The following is a 21,968-nucleotide window of genomic DNA, read 5'->3' as shown; positions in this document are numbered from 1 at the left end:
TCCACATACTAATAATGTCCTACAGACGTCAACTTTTCTTCCTCTTCTCGTTGTTGTGATTATTTTCCCCTCTTAGTCCTTTTATCTTGTTTTGTTGTTGTTTTGTTTTTTGGTTTTATCTTGGTTTTTGTCTTGGCTCTTTCCTGATAGTATGTCTTGTTGACATGAGGACATCATTAGACCTCTCAACTGATATACATAGTGCGTTTTTTGAGGCTTAACTTTGTTAGACTTTTTTAAAATACGGAGTTTTCTACATTGATGTCCCAACAAATATTGTTCCATAGGTGTGCCAAGAAGAAATCCTGATTTTAATCAATTATTTCAGTTATTTTCATGGAGAATTGCTGGGTCATAAAGTTAAACATGTTTCTTTAAAATATCCCAGTCTTTGATATTCTAGTGTGCCTTCGGTATCCAAAAGAAAGGTATAGTTAGCATATGGTGTTTTCCAAATTTGTCATGGCCTCTTTTTTCCCCAGAATACTTCCCAGCGTCTTAGAAATAGTTTTCTGCAGATTGCAGTATGGGGAAACGCTGCTTGAATCCATTTTGTTGTTCTTTTCACGAGAAACGGTCCTTCGCTTTTAGTAATCACCTTCACGCATGTGTGGAGCTGAAGTTTCTTGATGTTTTCTGTCAGATTAGGCCTGTCTTTCTTTGTAAAAACCATTACTTAACGATGGCCAGATCTGCAGTCGGCAGGTCTGAGGTTTGTGTTGGAGAGTACACAGGAGTTCTAAACTCTACTGAACTGGGGACATCACCAGTGGCTTATGGCTTGTCTTCCATTAGAACTTCTATCCTCAGGAGCTGGGCAGTTGAGCCACCTATAGAAAGCTTAGTGTGCGGTATACTTAAGCATAATAAGCATAATAAGAAGTGGAATAAAGCATGTCTTTTATTCGAATGTGGCAGAAAGAACACAGACTTTGGAGTTAGACTTTCCAGGGTGAAAAGCCTGGTTTTGCCATTTCCTAGGTTTTTGGCCCTGGATACTTGGTCTGACTCATTTTCTTCATCTTTAGAAAGGCATTAGTAATGCTTGTTTTACGTGATTGATAAAGTCTTTGAATGCAACATTCAAGGTGAACTTTGCAAAACATTTCTTGGAAGACAGAGGATGCAAAAAAGGGACACAGAAATGACCTGGAATTAGAATCTGAGACCAAAGCCATGGTTTATCCTTTTAATTGCATAGAGATCTTAAATGTAAGGTCCTTGCCAGCATCAGTTGCTGTTGATACCAATCATGTTACTTTAAAAAAATTAAGGTGTCTTAATTTTAATTTTTAATAACAAAATCTAGGGCTTCCCTGGTGGCGCAGTAGTTGAGAGTCCGCCTGCCGATGCAGGGGACACGGGTTCGTGCCCCGGTCCAGGAAGATCCCACATGCCGCGGAGCGGCTGGGTCCGTGAGCCGTGGCCGCTGAGCCTGCGCGTCCGGAGCCTGTGCTCCGCAACAGGAGAGGCCACAACAGTGAGAGGCCTGCGTACCACAAAAAAAAACACAAAAAAACAAAATCTCATATGTTAAGGCAGTTGAAGCAGTAGGATATGGTCCCTGGTACTTGAAAATAGTTGGTTTTCAGAAAAATTAGAGCTAGAAGAAGCTGCATGTTGGTCCAGTCTTCCAAATTTACAGGTCAGAAAGCTGGGAACCTGAGAGGTCTGAGGGATAGGAGTCAGAGTTAGCTGCCAGGTGACCCGGATCCTGCGTGGGGTCCTGCCTGTGCACTGTGAACAGCTGGGTCTCCCGGTCACACACGTGCAGTCCTGGGGCAGGGCTGGGAAGCTGGCTGTACAGCTGGGGAAATGAAGTGAGTACATGTGTAGTATCTTGAAGGATTAATAGCTACCTTTTGTTGGAGATAGAAATGTAAGGGAAAAAGTCATTATGATAAGTGCTCTCACAGCACTACAGGGTGAAGAGTGATTCTTTCTCAGAGGGAAGGGGAAGGTTTAACAGAGATGACAAACTCAGTCTTAAAGGCTGAGCATGCGTTTGTAAGATGGTTAAGACGGTGAAGAAAAGGCAAGAGGCAGAAGTATTTTTGAGAAAGGAGAGAATTGTAGCTATTGGAATTGGCATCTCCAGAGTCACAGAGGCCAGACAGGCGCTTAGTATGTTTGGACACCATGTATCTGGACTACCAGGAATGTAGAGTGAAAGGTGGGAGAGACGCAGGTCGGCATGCTGCAGAAGGGAGTCTGCGGAAGCAATGTCAGGTGAGGCAGAGAGGGCTTTCTGAGTCTCTAGGTCTTAGCGCACGAGAGTGACGCAGTCAGATTCATAGTTTAGAAAGGCTCCTCCGTCTTCCTGGGGCATGATCCAGTCCTGAAGTCAGGCAGGAGCCCTGGGGATGGGTTTAAGAACTGCTGCAGAGGTGGGGTTGGCAGGGTTTCCTGGCCTCTCGGGTCCAGCTGAGTGTCTTGCTGCCATCCGCCCAGGTACTGAGTGGGTGTGCGGGGCGGGGAGGAGGTTTTTGGAGGAAGCCTTAAATATGGGGTGTGATCCTAGAGGAAGAGGTGGGTTGAGCCACAGCGGAAACACTTAAGAGAAGTTCTGCTTGTGAAATATGCAGCTCATTGGCTCTTGCTTCCGTTCGCAACACATCAGCCGGAGTCGTTTTTCTGAAGTTCAGGAGAAATCGCCTTGTTCTTGTAAAACCCCAGCGGCCTCATCTTTGACTAACCTTTGCCCTCAGAATAAAACCCAGACGCCTTTCCGTGGCCTCCGATCCCTGTGCGATCTGTCACTTTGTCCTCCATGTGGCCACGGGCTTTGGCCACCTGACCTCCCTGGTGCCTCTGAACACCCAGCCTCTCTCCTTTCAGAAACGTTGGTGTGCACCCCGTTGTTTCCTGTCTTTCCCCCCTTGAGGAGGAGAACTGTCCAGTCTTTGCCGAGCAGCCCCACATCTAGTGTGGACCTTGGCCTGTGGAGGAGCGCGTATCTGTGGGTGGATATGCCCCATCTCTGGATGTTCCTCTCTGTGACTCTCACATTGCTCAGCAGGGACGAAAGTGACCTCTCTGTGGACCACAGCCGGCTTAGAAGTACCCAGTGGAGAAGCCCACTCTTTTTAAAGTGAGCTCCTGTTTGCTTGGCTGACCCCAAGGAGAAGCCCACCAGTTCTTCTCGAGGGTTTTCCTACCAGTCACCCTCAGTGGTGATCTTCAGTCACTGATGTTTTAAGGCGCACCCAGAAGCTTTCATGAGCCTGTGCGTCTCCATGTGCTGTTGTGATTAGTTACTGACCTTACACCTGTTTTCTGAGTGGGGCTGCACATGCCGGCCATCAGTGTGAGGGAGAATCACACCCAGCGTCCAGTCTGGCTCTCCGTGAAGTCCATGAAGACTGCGCTGCAGTTCCCCAGGTGCAGCTGAAGCCGAGTGGAGCCCCTCTCTGTGGATTCGACTCACTGCTGCCACGCCGAGCACAGGGGTTGGTTAGCAGATGGACCCACGTGCAGTGGCTGATGGGCAGTTCAGGTGGCACAGCCCCTGCGAGCTGAAGGATGACCTCCTCCCACTTGGCTTTTGTCCCCTCCCCCTCCTTAAAGCGCACCTTTGGGTCCTCAAGCAAAGTGCTGATTTCAGTTGCTCTTGGGCTTCCTCACAGAGAGCCCCTAGATCGGGAAGGGAAGTTGTGTTTGAAGTTGTTTGTCTCATGGCCTGATCAGCGAATCCTTGGCTGATTTTCTTTTAAAGGTACCTCCATCCTCTGCACCCCACTGTGTCAGGTCAGCAGGTTGGTGAGCACAATGCTTACGAATACCAGGTTGAGGGTCAGGAAGACCTGGGCTTGAGTCTTGGCTCTGTCTCTGACCAGCTGCAGGATCCAGGGCGACCCTGCGCTTCAGTCTCCTTCTCTGTAAGATACGGGTAACAGAAACGTCCTTATAGGTCACTGCGAGGATTAAATAAGGTAATCTGTATGAAACACGTTTCTGTTATTTTTATCCTCCTCCCAGCATCATCAATGTGAGGGCAAAGGGAGGTGAGAATGGGCCAGTATATGGCTCTAAGGACTGTTAGAGGGGAAGGAGGAGAGAAGGGAACACTGTCTGCGCCGGTATCTGGTGAGGAGGGCATGGGTGTCACAGGATGGCTCACTTGAGCAGGTCCCACGGAGCCAGTAGGAAGTGATACAAGGTCTCCCTGGCCTCGGCCCGAGCTCTTAACAGAGGCGTCCACTTCTCGACGTGGCGCCTGGCTCTACGGCCAGGCCCTGCTGCTTCCAGGGCCGGGATGCACACCAGAGGCAAAGGCTAACAAGGGGTGGTTGAATGCTGGGATGTCAGTGACCCCGTGGGACTGGGGGGCCCCTGTAGGAGCAGTGCCAGACCGTGTGGGACCAGCAAGGACTCTAGCCGTTAGAGATGGAGCTTCACAGAGAGAAGCAAGACTGGGCTTGGTTACAAAATGTGTGAGGTGGCTGTGCTTTGTGATGGCAGGTTTGGCTTTAAGGGTCTTAAAGGGGACCGACCCGTTCCACTTGCCCAGTTCACACTGCTCGTCCCGACATCAGTGCAAGAATCGGAATGGTTTAGCAAAAAGTCTTGAATATGGCAGTGAGGGATTGTAGGGAACGCTTAAGTTTTGAAAATAAATAATTCATGAGAAATAAACAGCATTCTGTGAGTTCCAGTGCTATCCTATATACCTTTAATTCTAGATGCCTTCAACATAGAGGCAGATTCATTTGACTCGCATTTATTGAGCCACCACTCTGGGCCTAGCATAGTCCATGCTCTCAAGATGTGCACACATCTAAGGGGTAACTTATGCCTACACAGGGAAGGGGACTTTTATGAGTCACAGTTTTATGCAGTATCTTTTCTTTGGCTTGGAAAGTTGGTAGGTTGGTGGTGGTTTCTTGCATGGAATAGGTCCATAGAATCATTCAGGAAGTATTGCTGAAAGTGGTACATTGAATCTTTGCTGCAGATCTGAACTGTGAAGTGACTTACCAAGTGGGGCCCAAACCCTGAGTAGTTAGCACCTGCAGATCTTTGCTGCCTGTGGGTCAAATTCCCCCTCATGCAGCCATTCAGCTACAGGGAGCTACAGGGGGAGCTACAGGTGGAGTAGAGGACATTGAAAGTTTCTGATTGATATCAGAGAATATAGGAAGAATCTGAATCTTAAGGACACTTTTAATAGTCTAAAATAGCACAGATAAAGAGCTTAAAACCTGTTTCTGTGGATGACCTGTCAACTTTCCATTTTTTGGCTGCATTATGCAAATCAGATTTTATTTTAGGTTGATCATTTCCCCTTGCGTAGCAGCCTCATTCAACTGTTAATCTTGAAACTAACAAACAATAACATCTTTGCTTCTTCCTTTCATACGAGCTGCTGTTGCCATGTCCTGCTTCCTGCTTGCAGGTATTCTGTGCTGCTGCTGACGTTGTAGAGCTTACACACAGGATGCTTCTCAGTGCCCCATACTTCCATTCCTCAGATGAATAGGGGCTGTGATTCCAGCATTTGAGCTGAATGCTGGAAAGAGAGAGAGAGAGAGAGAGAGAAAGAGAGAAAGAGCACAGACAGCAGGCCAGGCCCCTCTAGATCTGGGGAAGAGTTTTGAGAAGAGGATTTCAGCAGAAACGTTAGCAGTTGCAGAAGCTCTCAGGTGGATGCCAGCTTGTGGGTGCAGAAAGACTGCGGCTGTGGCTTCGATATGAGGAGTGGAGAGTGTGGCAATAGAAGTCAGAGGGCTGGATCACATAGGGCCTGGCTGGCAGTAATGAGGACCTGGGTTTTATTCTAAGAACAGTGGATTCTTGTTCATCCTTCCGTGTGTGTGTGTGTGTGTGTGTGTGCGCGCGCGTGTGTGTGTGTGTTCATTCAGTACTTACTTAGCATCTTCTGTGTGAAGAAAGAAACAAACGTATTATCCTTGGAGAACTTTTAGTTGACTGAGTAGGGGAAGAGACACAGGTACTAAACCCCTAAAATACAAGATAAAGAGTGGAATGATTTGGGAAGTGTGGCTAAAAACCCCAGGGTAGCGAGGATTAATATTTTTTGAATAACTTCCTTCATCACTCTTACCAAAAGCAGTACCAAGCTTCCCACGGATCCCAGTGAAGGGTTTTGTTGTTGTCGTTTTGCTGTAGCAGGTAGAAGTGGGGGACACGCAGCTGGGGAAGCAAAGGCACATGCAGTATGGATTTTCACACTTAGGCCAGTGCCTGGCCCAGAGTAGGGTCCACTACGTGCCAGGCACAGATAATGGATGAATAAGTGAGCAAATGTTATAAAAACCCACGTTTGATCCTCAGAACAGAAACTCACTTGCATGGATTGCCTGAACCCTCCTCTTTTTTGAGGAAATAGCAAGGTCACTCTCCCTTCTGGCTCCTTTATTCACAGTGCCCTTCATTATCCCTAGGATCCCTCTCTGGGCTCATAACCTGATTCCCATCACAGTTACACACATGGGTTCTAGTATGTGGGTCTTGTGATGGATGACTAACGTGTTGATTTGGCTGTGAGGCCGCATGAGAGCTTGTATCACTGCTTCGTCCTCAGCGAGTTTATGAGAATGTTAATCAGGCATCGCTCTCCTCTCGGAAAGGTAGAGGGATTGCTCAACAAGCTGGAGGCTGAAGCAGTCAGGCTGTGAACCCGAATTAGGCCAATGTAGTCTTCCCTTGGCTGCCCTATTACAGGAATTACACAGAGGAAGAGCATTCGCTTTGTGGTGATTATGGGACAAATGCTTCTGTTGAAGTGCATTTTTGAAATTACCTCTCTGAATATGACTATTAAAATAATAAAAATGGAAACACTCCTTTTTCTCCCCCAAGTAAGTAAAAATTCTTTTCATCGAAGAAATCACTTTGCCCGTAGGAGCGCTTGGTTCAGAGATGCTTTGCTGTCACCGCTCCGAATGTTTCAGGAATCTCTGTCTTGGAAGCGCCTTCAGAGGCGAGGGTAATGATGCTGGCAGGTTTTGAGCACCTGCTCTGTGCGAGGCTTTGTGCCAGCCACATCCAGGTGCATAATCTACTTAATGCTCAGCATCCCTGGAAGGTGGGAGGTGTCTACCCGGCCATGCCTGTAAGAAATTCTATGCTATTCTTTTATTGTTATCCACTGTTTCCTTTCTCTGTAGGTATACTCATAAGATTTAGCGCCAAAGACTCGTGCTTATTTTCAAAAATCACATCTACCTAAAATAAGACACATTTTTCCCATTTGAGTATATTGAAAAGAAGGTGCCTAGCCTTAGAAAGTAATTCTGAAATAGAAAATCTTAATATTAACAGCCGTATTGCCACTGCTCATTTAACGTAGGTGTACTATATTCTAATAAAATTTTTTTAAGGAAGTTGCCAGAATAACTATTCTAAGGTACAAAACTAACTTAAAATGTGTAAGTTCTGTCTGTCCTGTTAAACCATTACTCGTGGTACTGTGTGGTCATATGCCTCATACATGTGTCACACGCACATTTATTTAACACATACGTTTAAACTTTGGCTGTTCAGCACAATCAGGGGAGGAATTATGGAGGGCCGTGGTTTCTGACTTCAGGACTTTATTCAGCCATCTGCAAGACAAGGCTTGCATTGCATCCTTTCCTATTTGGGGAGCTGAGAATACTGAGAATTCATTTCTTCATCGTTTGTTACTTCATTTCATAAACGTTTTTTGAACATCTGCCATCTGCCAAGCACTGGGAACGGGAATTCAGCCATGAACAGGTTCTGCAGGGCCCCTGTCTCCATAGAGCTTTCATTCTTCCAGTGGAGGGAGATAAATACCATTATGGTAAACAGGTCATGAACAGGATCATCTTGGGGTGTGTAGTGCTCTGGGATATCTAGTGTGAGGTATATGAGAGAGTGACTGGGAAGCAGGAGGGTGTGCTGCTTTAGGTTGACCATAAAAGGCCTTTCGGAGGAAGGGGCTTTTATTCTGAGGCCTGGGTAAGAAGCAAGAGCCCATCATCTGAAGAGGTTAGGGACGAGCGTTCCAGGCAGAGGGATCAGCTAGTGCAGATGCCCTGTGCTTGACACAGGCGTGGCTGGATGCATGTGCATCTCTGAGAACATGTGTTGTTTGCACTCCGCTGTGACCCAGGGATGCTGCTCGGCCTGGAGTGGGACGAAAGGTTCCACGTCGTACCCTGAACGGCCTCTGATTCTTAAGGAGTTTTTGCATTCTTATGTCCGGTTTGTATAATCTTTCTGAATCCTCTGGTGGCCAGCTTCTGTTGGTGCGGTTTCTCCAGCAATCTCTCTCTAATTTGCAGTACCCTGTGTCTCCTCTGTGTCTTCAGACGCCCAAGCTTGTTAGGACTGTGCATGAAACAAAAGTAAACAAACAAAAGTCTCCATATAAAGATAGGAAGTGCTTTTCTAGATTAACGGCCCTGCTCTTTAGTAATGCAGAGAAGGGGAAGTTGCCGTGTTGCAAAGTTCTAGGTGGGGGAGGTGTTCGACTGTTAGAGATGAGCATATTCTCCTGTCGTGGTTCATTCATCCTCCTTCCCCTCCCTCTCTCCTCTCACAAACGCATACGCTTTTGAGTTGTTCACCTTCAGATGCATGCTTAGAAACGCAGGCACATATTTTAACAACTTTTAACGGGTTGAGAGGATAATTCTGTAGCCCATGCATCCGCCGCTTTTCTCTTAGCTTTATGTAGTTTCACATATAGGACATTTCAAAAGATGTCACTGCAGGTGTTGCTTGTCTGGCTGTCGAGAGAATGGCGCCCTGTAGCCTATTTAGACGTGTTCTTTCTGGAGGGAGCGTTGTTTGATTGAAGGACAGTGTTCCCCGGCTCTCTTAAACACAGAGTTCTTAAAACTGCATTTTACTCAGCTGCTTTTTGCCCGTGGCCAAATAGTAGAGTGTAAAAAGAGAAGTGTCACACGGACATAATGGTGGCTGTAGCTGTCTAATGTGGATGTCATTAATAACCTTTAGAAGTAAGTACCTGAACCTTACATCCTATTAGTTCTATAGACAGGTTGGTAAAAATTCAACATAAATTTCTGAGACTTTCCCTCCTGCAAAAAGGAAGCAGATAACTGGTCTCATAAAATGTTACGGCTGAAATCTTTTCCAGCCCTTTGCTCATTTGGAGTCGTTAACTCTATAAATGTGCATGGGCATTAAAGCCCACTCATTAGTTTCTCTACCAGTAGTAGAATCATCCTTCAGTGGTCATCACTCCCCAAAGCTGAGCTGATAGGTTATTTTCTTCCAGAAGGAGATCTTTTTTCCTTTCTCGAAAATTATTAAAAAATCGTAAGATCTAGGAGAAACATGAGCGTGCCTTCTGCGATGGATTTTTAGGTGGCTTGTTTGGAAAAGCATAAGCTGGTTCTTCTCTTACCTGATGTGTGACAACTGGCAGGTTGTTTCACTTCCCTAAAGCCCAGGGGTTTTCATCAGAAAAAAAGATGGCAGAAATATGTATATAAAAAATAAATGGTGGCTGTTACTAGACTTATTTTTTAAAAATATCCTTACCACAAAAGCGGTTCAGCAAAGGATAAACCCTTTGGATCCCATCTCTTAAAATGAGTGCCTGTTTGCACTTATTTGCATTACTGTCTTTCCCTCCCAGTCTCCTAGCAACCTAAATGTCTTGTAGTTTCTTAACACAGATTTGCCTCTGAAAACTCGTGGATATTGCCTTCTTAAGATGAGGCTGCTTTTAGTTTCAGTTCTTCACAGATACCATTGGAATACAGAACTGGGTAGTGATTTGGAGGTGGAGTTTTACTGTGAAGAACTGGGTTCAAATTCCTACTCTGCCACCTGGGCAAGTTACACTTTCTAAGCCTCTGTTTCCTCATCTATAAAATGAATCCAGTAATAGTACTTATTTCATAGGGTTTTTGTAAGAATTAAGTGAAATAATCTATGTAGATCTCAGCACCTTTATGACTAAGCATTTATTAAAATGTTAGTTATCTTCCTTCTGTCCTCTGATGTACAGACCTCAGATCTTTGAAATTACTCAAACTTTGTCTCTTCCTCTGGAGCTGTGTCATAAAACATTGTGTCCTTAAATGTGATATGAAGTATCACTGGCATTAGATGAGGTGATTTGAGGTAGTGAACAGACGAGCATTTTATGTAGTTAGAGGCACATAGTCATTTTTAGGGTATCTTCTATTAATGTTGAGTGAGCCAGCTCTTTAGAGTGTATTTAAATTTTTTTTAAAGATGTGAATGAATTTAAAGAAAAATGTTAACTAAAAAGAAGTGCAGATGGGACGTGGCTGTGAAAAAAGTTGTGGAAGTGGAAAGTGAGTGATGGGCAAGGTAGAAATAGCGTTAACCCACAGTCTGCAAAACGCTGGTTTTTATCCCAGCATCCCATTAGATTTGGGATTCAGGAGACATTAGTGTAAAATGTGATTTTAGCACTTTCTGGCTTTGTGACTTTGAGCAAGTTAGTAAATATTGCCCTCCCTCCCTCCCTCCTTTCCTACAGATATTTATTGAAGGCCTATCACATTTCCTTAGCTGAAAAATATAGATGCTACTTCACAGGATTTTTGTAAAGATGTAACTCAAAGAGATAAGATATCTATTTGGTACATCTTCTCTACAAGCTTATGCCTGGTGTAGTAAGTGCTCAGTAAACTTTAGTTCTTGTGTCACTTAGGACTTGTGGTTGCAAGTGATAGAATCCCAACTTCAACTAGCTTCTGACAAAAGGAATTTATAGTCTCACGTACGTACTCAGTCTACAGGAAGGTTGGCAGTGATATAGACTTGGGGACAGCTGGGAGCAAGGACTCAGTTGCCACCAGCACCCCTTCCACCTCTTGTTTCTGGTGCTTCGTCTCTGTTAACATCATCCTGTCTGGCCAGATTCTTCCACACAGCTAGAAACAGAACCCCTGGTGGCCCCCAGGCTCGCATCATCGGAAAGGGGCTGCATGTTATGATCCCGGTTCCCAAGCTCAGAAATCCTAGGCAGGACTGAGCCCAGCATGGGCCCTGCTCACCTGGCCAGTCATGGGTGCTCAGAGAGCAGGAGCCAAAGGAAAGGGGCAGCACCCAGTGAACCCCATGTTTAGAGTGGCAGGAAAGCCCGTTTTGCAGAAGGGGAATAACAGATGCCTGCTGCCATCACCTTGCCCCCTGCAGCTCCCCCCGTACCCTGCAGAGAGCAAGTACTTACCCTCCGTGGGCTTCCATTCGCTCACCTGAAGTCTTGAGGTTTAGATGATGTAAAGGCTGTGAGTGCACATTGAATGTTTTTAAACTTTATTATACAAGTTTATTTTTATTGCTGCTATTGCTCCTGCCCTCCAAATCTTGACCCACCCTCCAGGGGTTCCCAGACTGTGAATGGACCGTAGACCTTGGGAAAGCAGAGAGGGGCTTGAATTTATTCTAAGAAGTTAGGTCAGCGTGCCATGAGTATGTCTACATTGACTTGTTTTTGAAGTGTAATACACACACACAAAAGAGTGCATGTCCTAAGTGTGTGGTTTGATGGATTTTCACAAACGAAACCCAGTTGTGTATCCAGCACCTGGGTCAAGAATCAGGAGTGACAGTCCCCCAGAAACAGCCCCCTCACCCCTGCCTTGTAGATCACTGGAGATGTGTTGATTCATCACCTAAGAAGTCATGTACAAGCATTACCTGCATCATGGTAGCATTTCTCATGTTGTGCTCTTTTAATAAACAGAATGTTTTAAATACACGCGGCATGTCATTAAAAAAAAGTTTTTTTTAACTAAAAGGAATCCTCAAGTTTAAAAGCTTGAGAAGCTCTTCGGGGTCACTCTTGCTTATCACACTCCCTTAAATGTTTTCTTTCTGGCTGAAATTACCATTAGGTGATAAGATGTGTTTTGTTCCCTGGGAAGGTGTCATCCATGTCATATGTTGGCCTTTCTCCCTTCCCAGGTTGTAAACTCTCCGAGTGAAAGAATCAGATCTTAGGTATCTTATATTTTCTTTCCTGTGCATAGCTTAGCACGGTTACCGACTGACTACCAGCTTATCCATTTCACCCAATGTTGAGCTTGTGGAATGACCGTATTTATCCCCAAAATATAACTACTCAAATCCTGGGCGCACTTCGTGTCTCTGAAGGGGTTCATTGTTGATAAATATACCAGTTCGCTGTTGCTGCAGTGCTCAGCACAACAAATGCAGTTATGAATGAGATTTTCTTTAGTTCCTTTTTTTTTTTTTTTAACTTACCAAGTTTTCCAACATCTTTTTCTCCCCCATTTTTCTCTTCTAGGCTCTAGACCAAGATAGAACAGCCTTACAGAAAGTTAAGAAGTCTGTAAAAGCAATATATAATTCCGGTCAAGGTAAGTACTTACCAACACAGATAACACCAATTACGTGTATTGTCTGCAGTTTTTTGTTATTTGTTAAATGCTAAGTTTCTGGAAGACTTGATACAAATGGAAAAACAAGTAAGTCAAAGAAATCCAGTTTTTCTCTTTTTTTCTGTCTCTCCTTTCAGTCCAAACCTGTTACTGCTTCCCAAGTAAAAAAGGAAAAACATTAGTTGCAATGGGTTTTATTACACAGTGAAAAACTTCAGTAGAGTTATAGGTAATTTTGCCACAAGTGACATAGGAGATATGTAAAATTCTCTTTGTGTGGTTGGTCAGACTGTAATTCGGTGGCCTCAGTTAAACACATGAGGATCTTCTCCATCGGAAGTGTACCTGTACACATTTGAAAATCCATATTGGTGACAGGCGTGGGGTGAAAGTTAGGGGATACATGAGGACGAGGCTAAAGGGAGAGACCTAGACAGACCTGCCAACTCGAGTCTTTGCATCTGGCTCAGGGCAGGCCAGGTAACCTGTGTCACCAAATGTTTTAGCTTTGGTCAGAGACTTTGTCGTCTTGGAGAGAAAAGTATGTTGTCAGTGGATAAGAAGAAATAAACCGAATTAAGATAAACAGTAGGTAACCACAAGAAATGGTAGGTTCCAGCGCCCCAGGGAGGGAGAGGCCTGCAAACATAAAATGAGTTTCAAGGTCTCTGACTCACATCTTTTGTTATTGGTATTGCAATACCAGGTCGCTTTCCCAGAGGCCGGGTCTCTAAGAGATCAGTTGTCTGTAACAGAACACCTGGGAAGGGAAGGCAGCGGGGTACAATGGAAAGGGCATGCTCTGAGGTTGTATGCTTGTGGGTTTGCACCCTTTCTCTCCCTCTAACCAGCAGTGTGACCTTGAGCTGGTTACTTCACTTTTTTGAACCTCCATCTTCTCTCTAAAACGGGGATCGAATATTACTCAGCCATAAAAAGAAATGTAATTGAGTTATTTGTAGTGAGGTGGATGGACCTAGAGTCTGTCATACAGAGTGAAGTAAGTCAGAAAGAGAAAAACAAATACCGTATGCTAACACATATATATGGAATCTAAGAAAAAAAAAAAGGTCATGAAGAACCTAGGGGTAAGACGGGAATCTTTATTCAGACCTACTAGAGAATGGACTTGAGGATACGGGGAGGGGGAAGGGTAAGCTGTGACAAAGTGAGATAGTGGCGTGGACATATACACACTACCAAATGTAAGGTAGATAGCTAGTGGGAAGCGGCCGCATAGCACAAGGAGACCAGCTCGGTGCTTTGTGACCACCTAGAGGGGTGGGATAGGGAGGGTGGGAGGGAGGGAGACGCAAGAGGGAGGAGATATGGGGATACTTTGTTATAAAGCAGAAACTAACATACAATTAGTATGCAATTATACTCCAATAAAGTATGCAATTATACTCCAATAACATAAAATTAGTAAAGCAATTATACTCCAATAAAGATGTTAAAATAAATAAATAAAAAGTAAAACGGGATCGTGAGATTACAGGGTTGTTGAAGGGATTTAAGTCGTTACTATCTGTAAACGTTTTACCACCCATGGCAGTTCAGTAAATGCAGTACATTTATATGTTTTGTATTTTATTTACATTTATACTCACTCCTGTGATAAAATCATAGGGTATTTCCTGGTCCTCCTCCTCTTGTCAGAGCTGGGAATCAGTTGTCTCTTGTCTTCATTGAAGCCCCAGGCTTAGGGCACTCTGTAATCCTAATTAACACATTTTGTACCCTGGTTCCTGGAGACGTGTCTCTAATTTCTTTATATCCAATAAAACACTAACTTCTAATCAAGGTAGGTAAATGATATTTGTCTGGTTATGTAGTGACCAAATGGTGCTTTAAGTCTTGGCCTAGATTATACACCTAACTTATAACCTATGTCTTAGCTTCCTTCTAATGAACTCCGATGAGGTGGTAGCCCTTAATAGGGGATGTGAGTGTAACTGGAAGATGGCACAAGGGGCTTCTGAGGTGCTGGTATCGTTCTGTTTCTTAATTTGGAGGGTATTACATAGGTAAGTCTATTTTCTGATAATTCATCAAATGCTACACTTAGGATCTATGTACTTCTCTATATGTGTGTGTGTGTTATGCTTTATATACAAGTAGGTTCATTGAAGCATTGACTGTGATTTGGTAAAACAGAAAACGGAGATTTGTTAAATAAACAATAGTGTATCTATATGATAGAATACCGGACAGACTTTATAAAAAAGGAACTTAGGTGTAGCGTAGATCTAAGTTTAAATCCTAGCTTTGTCACTCCTTGTTAAAGTAAATTATTTAACTTCCATGAGTCTTGGACTTCCCTGGTGGTCCAGTGCGTAAGACCCCACACTCCCAATGCAGGGGGCCCAGGTTCGATCCCAGGTCGAGGAAGAAGTCCTCATGCTGCACGCAACGAAGATCCCGCGTGCTGCAACTAAGACCTGGTGCAGCCAAAATAAATAACTAAATAAGTAAGTAAGTAAGTAAATAAATAAGTAAATAATGACTTCCATGAGTCTTAAATTGCCTCACTATAAAATGAGAAAATAATATCTAATTTACAGGGTATTGTATGGACAAAATGAGGGACTATTTAAGGCCCCTGACACACTGCCTGCCACGCAGTACATGCTTAACACATAGTAGATGAGAAAAAATGGCAGGTAGGTCAATAGCATGGGTGCTTTCTCTATATTAATTCAGTCTTTCTGTAAGTAATGTTGGACCAGTCTGATTTTATAAAGAGCTTAATGAGCCATTATCTGCCTGAGGAGTAAATGTCAGTTCTCCGTAATGGTATGGTTTCTGCCTGTGAGTCACAGAGGGAGACTTCTGGTTTACAGCTGTGAGGCGCTGCCACATTTACTCTGCTCGGGGCTCCATGTGACTTTCTTTCCAAGTGTCCTTACTCAAGACACATTTCTTGCCTTGGCCTCAATGACCACGTCATTCAGCAGCTCACACAAAGGCTCTTGTACTTGGGGATGTGCTTCTTTAAAGCATTTCCTTGGTCCCAGCTGTCCTGGACGTGGCAGTGGGGAGAGGTTGTCCCTGTGTGTATGTAAGGTGGAGAGTTGAAGGGGGGGTGAGTGCAGAGTTTGGCTGCCGTTTCCTCTCCCAGATGATACTCTCCTGTGGTTGGGGGGACCGCAGCTGACTGAGCTTTGAATCCCCCCCAAAGGTTTCCCCTTTGATACCTGGATTCAGGGTTGTTGTGTGTACTTTGCCCTAGGTCTGCACTAGCCAGTCACACATGGCTTTTTTAATTTAAATTAATTAAAATAAAATTTAAAGTTCAGGCCCTCCATCTCAGTAGCCACATTTTGAGTCCTCAGTAGTCATGTGTGACTGTGGCTACAGCACTGGGGGGTGCAGACACAGGGTGTCTCCGTCATCACAGGAAGTTCTGTGGCTGTAGAGCACACAGCCCGTAGTGTAATTGTTAGCCTGTCTCTCATGCATTAGACCCGTGAGTCTCAATCCTGGCTTTTCATTAAAATCATCTGAAGAGGGAATTTCCTGGTGGTCCAGTGGGTAGACTCCACACTTTCACTGCCAAGGGCGCAGGTTCGGTCCCTGGTCGGGGAACTAAGATCCCACAACCTGCGCCATGCAACCTAAAAATAAAGTAATGAAATAAAATCACCTGAAGAGCTCTTAGAATACAAAAACAAGGATTCCCCGAGCCCTCACACTCCAAGAGTAGCTCCAGAGTAGGGTCCAGTAGTGGGATTACAAGAGTGTTACTCCCCAGGTGACTCTAAATGCAGCTAGAGTTGAGGACTGCATCAGTGGCCTGGGAACTCCTTGAGGAGGGCCGGTTCATCTTTGTATTATTTTGTGAATTTGCCAACCTAGTTTATTAGCTTAGCAAATATTTATTGAGCACCTATTACATGCTACTGTTCTGGGTGTTGGGTATATTAGACAAATCAGACAGACTCTCTGCCTTTATGATAATTTTGCAGTCCTGTGGGAGAGAGAGCTGTTAATCAGATCATCAAGCTGGAAAGTAGCTAGAGTTAGAAACTGGCAAGTACTACGGAGGAAAGCTTGCCGGGTACAAAGAAGAAATCTGATGTAGTTTGAGGAGCGTACTAAGGGGAATGTCTCTGGGGGACATGACATTCATTGGGTGTTCATGCTGTACTAAGATAAACCCATCAAGCCTTTGAGGTAAGTCTACCATTATCTCCAGTTTATAGATGATGAAGCCGAAGCATAAAGAGCCAGACTATGTTGTCCAGGATGCGCAGCTAGCAAGGAATGGAAGGAGAGCCTAGCTGACTCCAGCTTTGCTGTTTGCGGCTGCCGTGGACGTGTCTTCTACCTGACACTTGGCCAGGGCTCAACAAGCATGGAATGAATTGCCGCGTATCAGCTGGATGGGTCCCCAGGAAGCTTTCTGTCAGTGGCTGTTAAATATTCACTAGTCATGAATATTCATGAATGAATCCATCACAGGTACCCTCCCAGCAGTGTAATCCGTGGGATGACTTTGTGGTTCCCAGATAGGGGCCACAATAGCAGGTATCATTCCTGTGCCCTGGAAGTGTGGGGGTAAACTCAGATCTCAGTGACTGCTGGGGCCTGATAGGGTTTCTGCAGTCACCAGTGATTGCAGTACACCCAGGTTTTTGATCAGCCGGTGTGGGCAGCACTGTGATATTTAATTCTTAAAAAATAGCAAGATGAGTAAAACAGTGATGTTGCAGATCTTTCCATGACACATGCTCGGTGGAATCCAGGTCATTCCCGTCCAAGGGCTTTTTGGCCTCTTCCAAAGAAGCCACAAGAGGCTGAACCCTGGTATCTGTTTCCCAGTGTGTTTTCATAATTTTCTTGTTTTCTCACAGTGCTTATGACACAAAACCCGTCTGATGTTCTTTAGAAATTTAAGAAGCATTTCTATATTTCTAGTTTGAGAATACCAACCACCCACCTCCCCAGAATGATTTGAAAGATGGTGGAGAATGGTGAAAGGTCTTACTCTTAAAATGTATTTATTATTTTTGCACATAAGCTTTGTCAGTATTAATTAGTAAATGGTATAATAAGAGAAATTTTATTGGAAAAACAAATTATCTCCCTTCAAGCCCTTTAGTTTGAAATGGCTTTGGGAATTTGTCTCTTTCTCTTACTTGTCCCCACTGTGTATGAGGAGATTTTAAAAAACTGAATTCTGTGAGCTACTTGCATCAAGGGGAAATTTTCCAAGCCATTCAGTTTTCCTGTGTTGTTTCTAAGTTTCGAAGTCTTAACAATATTAAACTGTGAAATATATTGTCATTTAGAAAGTTCTTCTTGGTGAATGTGTTCCTTCCCTCCTTCCTCGTCTCTCTCCCTGATATATGTTTAAAACAGCTAGTAGTTTCTTGAACATTGTAGAGGTTTTAAAGTATGTTGCAATTGTTTGGGACTTTTTCTTTCAAAAGAGGGAGCCTAATTCTCTTTGCCTTGAATGTGTGCCAGACTTACAACTCTCCTCTAATGAAGAGAGTGTAATAGCAGTGATGCCATGTGATTTCCAAGGCCAGTTCATAAAAGAGATGGCTTCCACCTAGGTCCCCCCAACCCCTTCATTTGTTTTGGAGGAAGCCAGCCACCATGTTGTGAGGACACTCAAGCAGCCCTGTGGAGAGAGATCTTCTGCCCAAAACCACCACTAAAGAGCATCTGCTAGCCCCAAACCTTCAGGTGACTGCAGCCCTAGCTGGCATCTTGCTCTCCGTCTTTGAGTGAGACCTGAGGTCAGAACAGTAGAGGTAGGGCTGGCAGTCATAGGATTTCTGCCCCTGCGAGCAGGGACATGTGTATGCATGTGGTGGGTCCAGTGTAGGTCAGTGTGTGTCTCTAGAGAAAAAAGAGCTTACTGCATCTCAGTGCTGTTGAAAAAGAAAGCGATACACCCTATTCTTCTGTAAAATGGAAGAGTCATGTTCATTGTAAGCATGGGGGTACCAAATTTGTTCTTCTATCAAATGACTTAGTTGAGTTGAATTCGTTAATCTTTTTGAACAGATATACTATTATTATCTAAACACACACACACGTACACTTTTCCTTGGCAGTAAAGACCCAGGATATTCCTGCTACTGGGGCTTTTTCTGTGATTGAAAAAATAATAAATTTTTTTGCACAAATCAAAATGTGTAATTTATTACTATATGTGGCTTCCTTAAAATTTATGCCAAGATATATTTGGAATACATTTTAGCTTATTAGTGACACATGGTGCCCATTAGAAATCTCTGTAACATTGTTAGTCTGAAAGTTTGGATTCTAAAATCCTTTAATTTTAGCGAATACAAAAATGACAGTGGTATGTAATTTGATTACAAGTATATGATATTTCTGAAATACAGCTGGATTGTCATAAATGGTTCCATAACCTTTTCACGTCAGGAAAGGAAGCCCTTGGCTTTCTCACTGCCTTCTCTTTTATTCCCCTTTCATTTTCAGTTAGAATTACGTAGTGAGTGGTTTTACAAGAACATTTGTGTTATTTAAAGCAAAATTGAAGTGTGATGTTCACCCCATATTTTCATTTTGATAATTTATTTTAAGAAATAGCTCATTGTGTATGATGAAATCTAAGATTTTAAAGGTAAAGTGCTAAATTCATCATTGTACAGGAAGGGAATGTTTTTGCATCCAAGTAATTTCACTTCAGCGACTTTTTTAGTTAACATTTTTTCAAATTTAAAGGTATAGTGTGAAGTGAATTCTAAGTAGAGTTGGTAATTAAGTTTAGAGTCTTAATTGTAATGGTATTTTTAATCCTGTGGTTTTCAGTGGGAAGAAAAGTTTTCTTAACAAGGATGAATACAGATAAAATAGATTAGAACTTTAATGGAAAGAATGTCAAGAGGTATACAGAGAACATAGTCTGTGTTTAGAAAATTTTCTCCTTTTTGCTGTTTTCCCAGTTTGTGGATGAAAATCTGATCTTTTTTAAAAAAATTTTTTGAATTAAAGTGAGCTTGTTATAAATAAGTAAGTAAATAAATAAATCTAAGCCCTAAGAAGTAGAAGGCTTTAGATAGAAATACTGTAAATACTCTTGGCGGTGGTTGTAGTGATTTAAGCAAAGTCTAAACAAATTACTTTGGGCCTTCAAGGCGTTTTGCATTCTTGTGGATCCATCATTACTTCTTAAGAGATGAAACAAATCAAAATGATGGGTTCCTTCAGAACGGTCAAGGAAGGACGCTTTTCCAAAAGGGGGTACACTTATCCAGGAGAGAGTATTACTCCTCAAATTATGTGGGATAAAACCAGAGGGATTTTTTTCAACTGCCTTTAGAAAATTGAAGTCTCTTTCCAGAATAATCTTATAACTCCAGGCTCTTTGGGAATTGACAGTGTTTGTATTCAAGGCTCAAACACTCTGTGACTGGAAATCAGAGGCTGTCTGGGGTGTGTGTGTGTGCGCGTATGTATGCACTTCCTCCGTTTTGCCCGTCTGGAATGAGTGTTCTCACTTTTAAAATGAATTAATATTTTATAATGTTTGCTTGCAATTTATGGGAGCATGCTTCATGAGAAAGTAACTCATTTTAAATGAAATTGGGAGCACTCATTCCACAACCAGTAGTTTGGGGTTTTTTTAAAGCAAAAATAGTCTGTTAAAGGTGACTATAAAAAACATGTTTCTGTACCTTAATGGTCCAATTTTGATAGAAGTAATAAATTATAGCCACCATTTGTTGAGTGCCTACTATATGCCAGGTGCCTGTTGTCACTTAATCATCTCAACAGTCCTGCATGGAAGACATTATCATCCCCAATTTAGGGGTGAAGGAACCTGGTTTAAATTACTGACACAGCTAGTAAGCTTAAGTTTAAACCTGGCTTAAATTACTTAAATTACAGCTCGTCGGTAGCTACAAGTTTTGAAACTTAGTTCTTCATGATCCCAAAGCTGCTGAGCCAGAATTGCCGGATTATTAACTGTCAGAGGTGAGTACGGACCCGGCATGGGGCACTGAGGATACAGTGGGGCGCAAGGCTTGTGGGCACACCGCTCTGGAGTACCTCACATGTGAAGAGAGACAGACGAGTGAAACAAGCAGTAATCCTGTCGCATGAAAGTGCCGGATGGGCCAGTTAGAAAAGGAGCAGTTTTATTACTTCAGATACAAACTAGAGCTGGAATTTAGGATGACCCTGAAAGTATTTCTCCAAGCTCACTCCTATTACTATGTCCTTTGTAATTAGCATGATTTATACATGAACAACAGTGCCCTTAAAATAATATATTCTCGGGCTTCCCTGGTGGCGCAGTGGTTGAGAGTCCGCCTGCCAATGCAGGGGACACGGGTTCGTGCCCCAGTCCGGGAAGATCCCACATGCCATGGAGCGGCTGGGCCTGTGAGCCATGGCCGCTGGGCCTGCGCGTCCGGAGCCTGTGCTCCGCAACGGGAGAGGCCACAGCAGTGAGAGGCCCGCGTACCGCAAAGAAAAAAAAAAAATATATATATTCTCTTACATAGGCTGAACATGCCTGCTGCACACGCTCATTAATTTATTGTGGGTTAGTTCAGACAGGTTAGGGATCAAATGCTGATTTAGCCCCTGATTGGTGACCGGGAACCTGTGGACAGAGAACACTTCAAGCAATTGGTTCTTCATTTCTGAAAATGGAAAGATAGTTTCTACCTCATTGGACTGTTGTGAAGCATAACATGTGTGATTCAGACCCAGTAATGGTGGTGCTGGTGGTTACCTTCATCCTCATCAACTTGAGGCTTTCTGAAATCGTGGGGAGAGATTAGGGACAAACATAGTTTGTCATCTTAGATCCACTACCATGGAGATAAGTGCAAGATGCTTCACCTTGCCCCCCACCCCGCTTCAAGCTTCAGTTTTCTCATTCCTAAAATGGGGCAGTGGTGCCTACTTTGTGAAAATTGGGAAACATATATAAAATATTTAATGCAGTACTGGGACATAGTAATCAGTGATAATTATTATAATTACAGTTAATTGCAAAAAGATTAATCAAAACTGGAAAAATTTTTAGCCAGTATTTCTTCAGATTATTTCTTTATTCTTATATCTTTTATCTTCCTGAGATTCCAGTAACATTTGTGTTAGATATTGTCACCACAGGTCATTAAGACTCTTATTTGTTTATTTTTGGTCTTTATACTCTTTGTGTTTCAGTTAGGGTAATTTCTTCTTACCTGTCTTCAAGTTTACTGCTTCTTTCTTCTGCAGTCTGCTTTTCAGTCTGCTATTAGTCTCACCCAATTAATTTTTTATTTCAATGCTGTAGTTTTTAGTCCTTGGATTCCATTTAGTCCTTTTGTAGAATTTTTATCTCCTCTGAAGTTCTTCATCTCTACACCCATTTTGTCCAACTTTTCCTGTAGATTCTTGAATATATTTGTAATGTTTATTTTTGAAGTTGTTACATACTAAATCCAACGTCGGGGTTGTCATCTCTGGTTCTGTTTCTCTTGACGTTTCTCTCTTGATTTTTGGCTACATGTCTTCTGTTTCTTTGCGTGTCCAGTAGTTTCTGTTTGCATGGTAGACGTGGTGAATTACATGCTGTAGAGACGCTGGGTTGTTATCTGTCTATGAAGTGTGTTTCTTTTAGTACACAGTGAAGTTGCT

General features: G+C 43.3%; 1 protein-coding gene across 11 annotated transcripts in view; it reads left to right on the top strand.

Moving 5' to 3' along the window:
* Positions 1-21,968, top strand: part of ASAP1 (ArfGAP with SH3 domain, ankyrin repeat and PH domain 1) — a 349,713-nt gene that overhangs the window by 190,071 nt on the left and 137,674 nt on the right. For all 11 annotated transcript variants that reach the window (XR_003438372.1, XM_027132478.1, XM_027132477.1 and 8 more), the window contains one exon: positions 12,251-12,323. Coding sequence is in view for 10 of the 11 variants with exons in the window: in XM_027132478.1 (XP_026988279.1) it covers positions 12,251-12,323 (73 nt within the window). In the remaining variant the exon portion in view is untranslated. The remainder of the gene's footprint in view (positions 1-12,250; positions 12,324-21,968) is intronic.

This window comes from Aethalodelphis obliquidens, unplaced genomic scaffold (genome assembly GCF_003676395.1).
Source record: "Aethalodelphis obliquidens isolate GAN/ISIS:26980383/991018 unplaced genomic scaffold, ASM367639v1 scaffold41, whole genome shotgun sequence".
Classification (NCBI taxonomy): Eukaryota; Metazoa; Chordata; class Mammalia; order Artiodactyla; family Delphinidae; genus Aethalodelphis; species Aethalodelphis obliquidens.
This window is presented reverse-complemented; position numbering and strand designations above follow the sequence as displayed.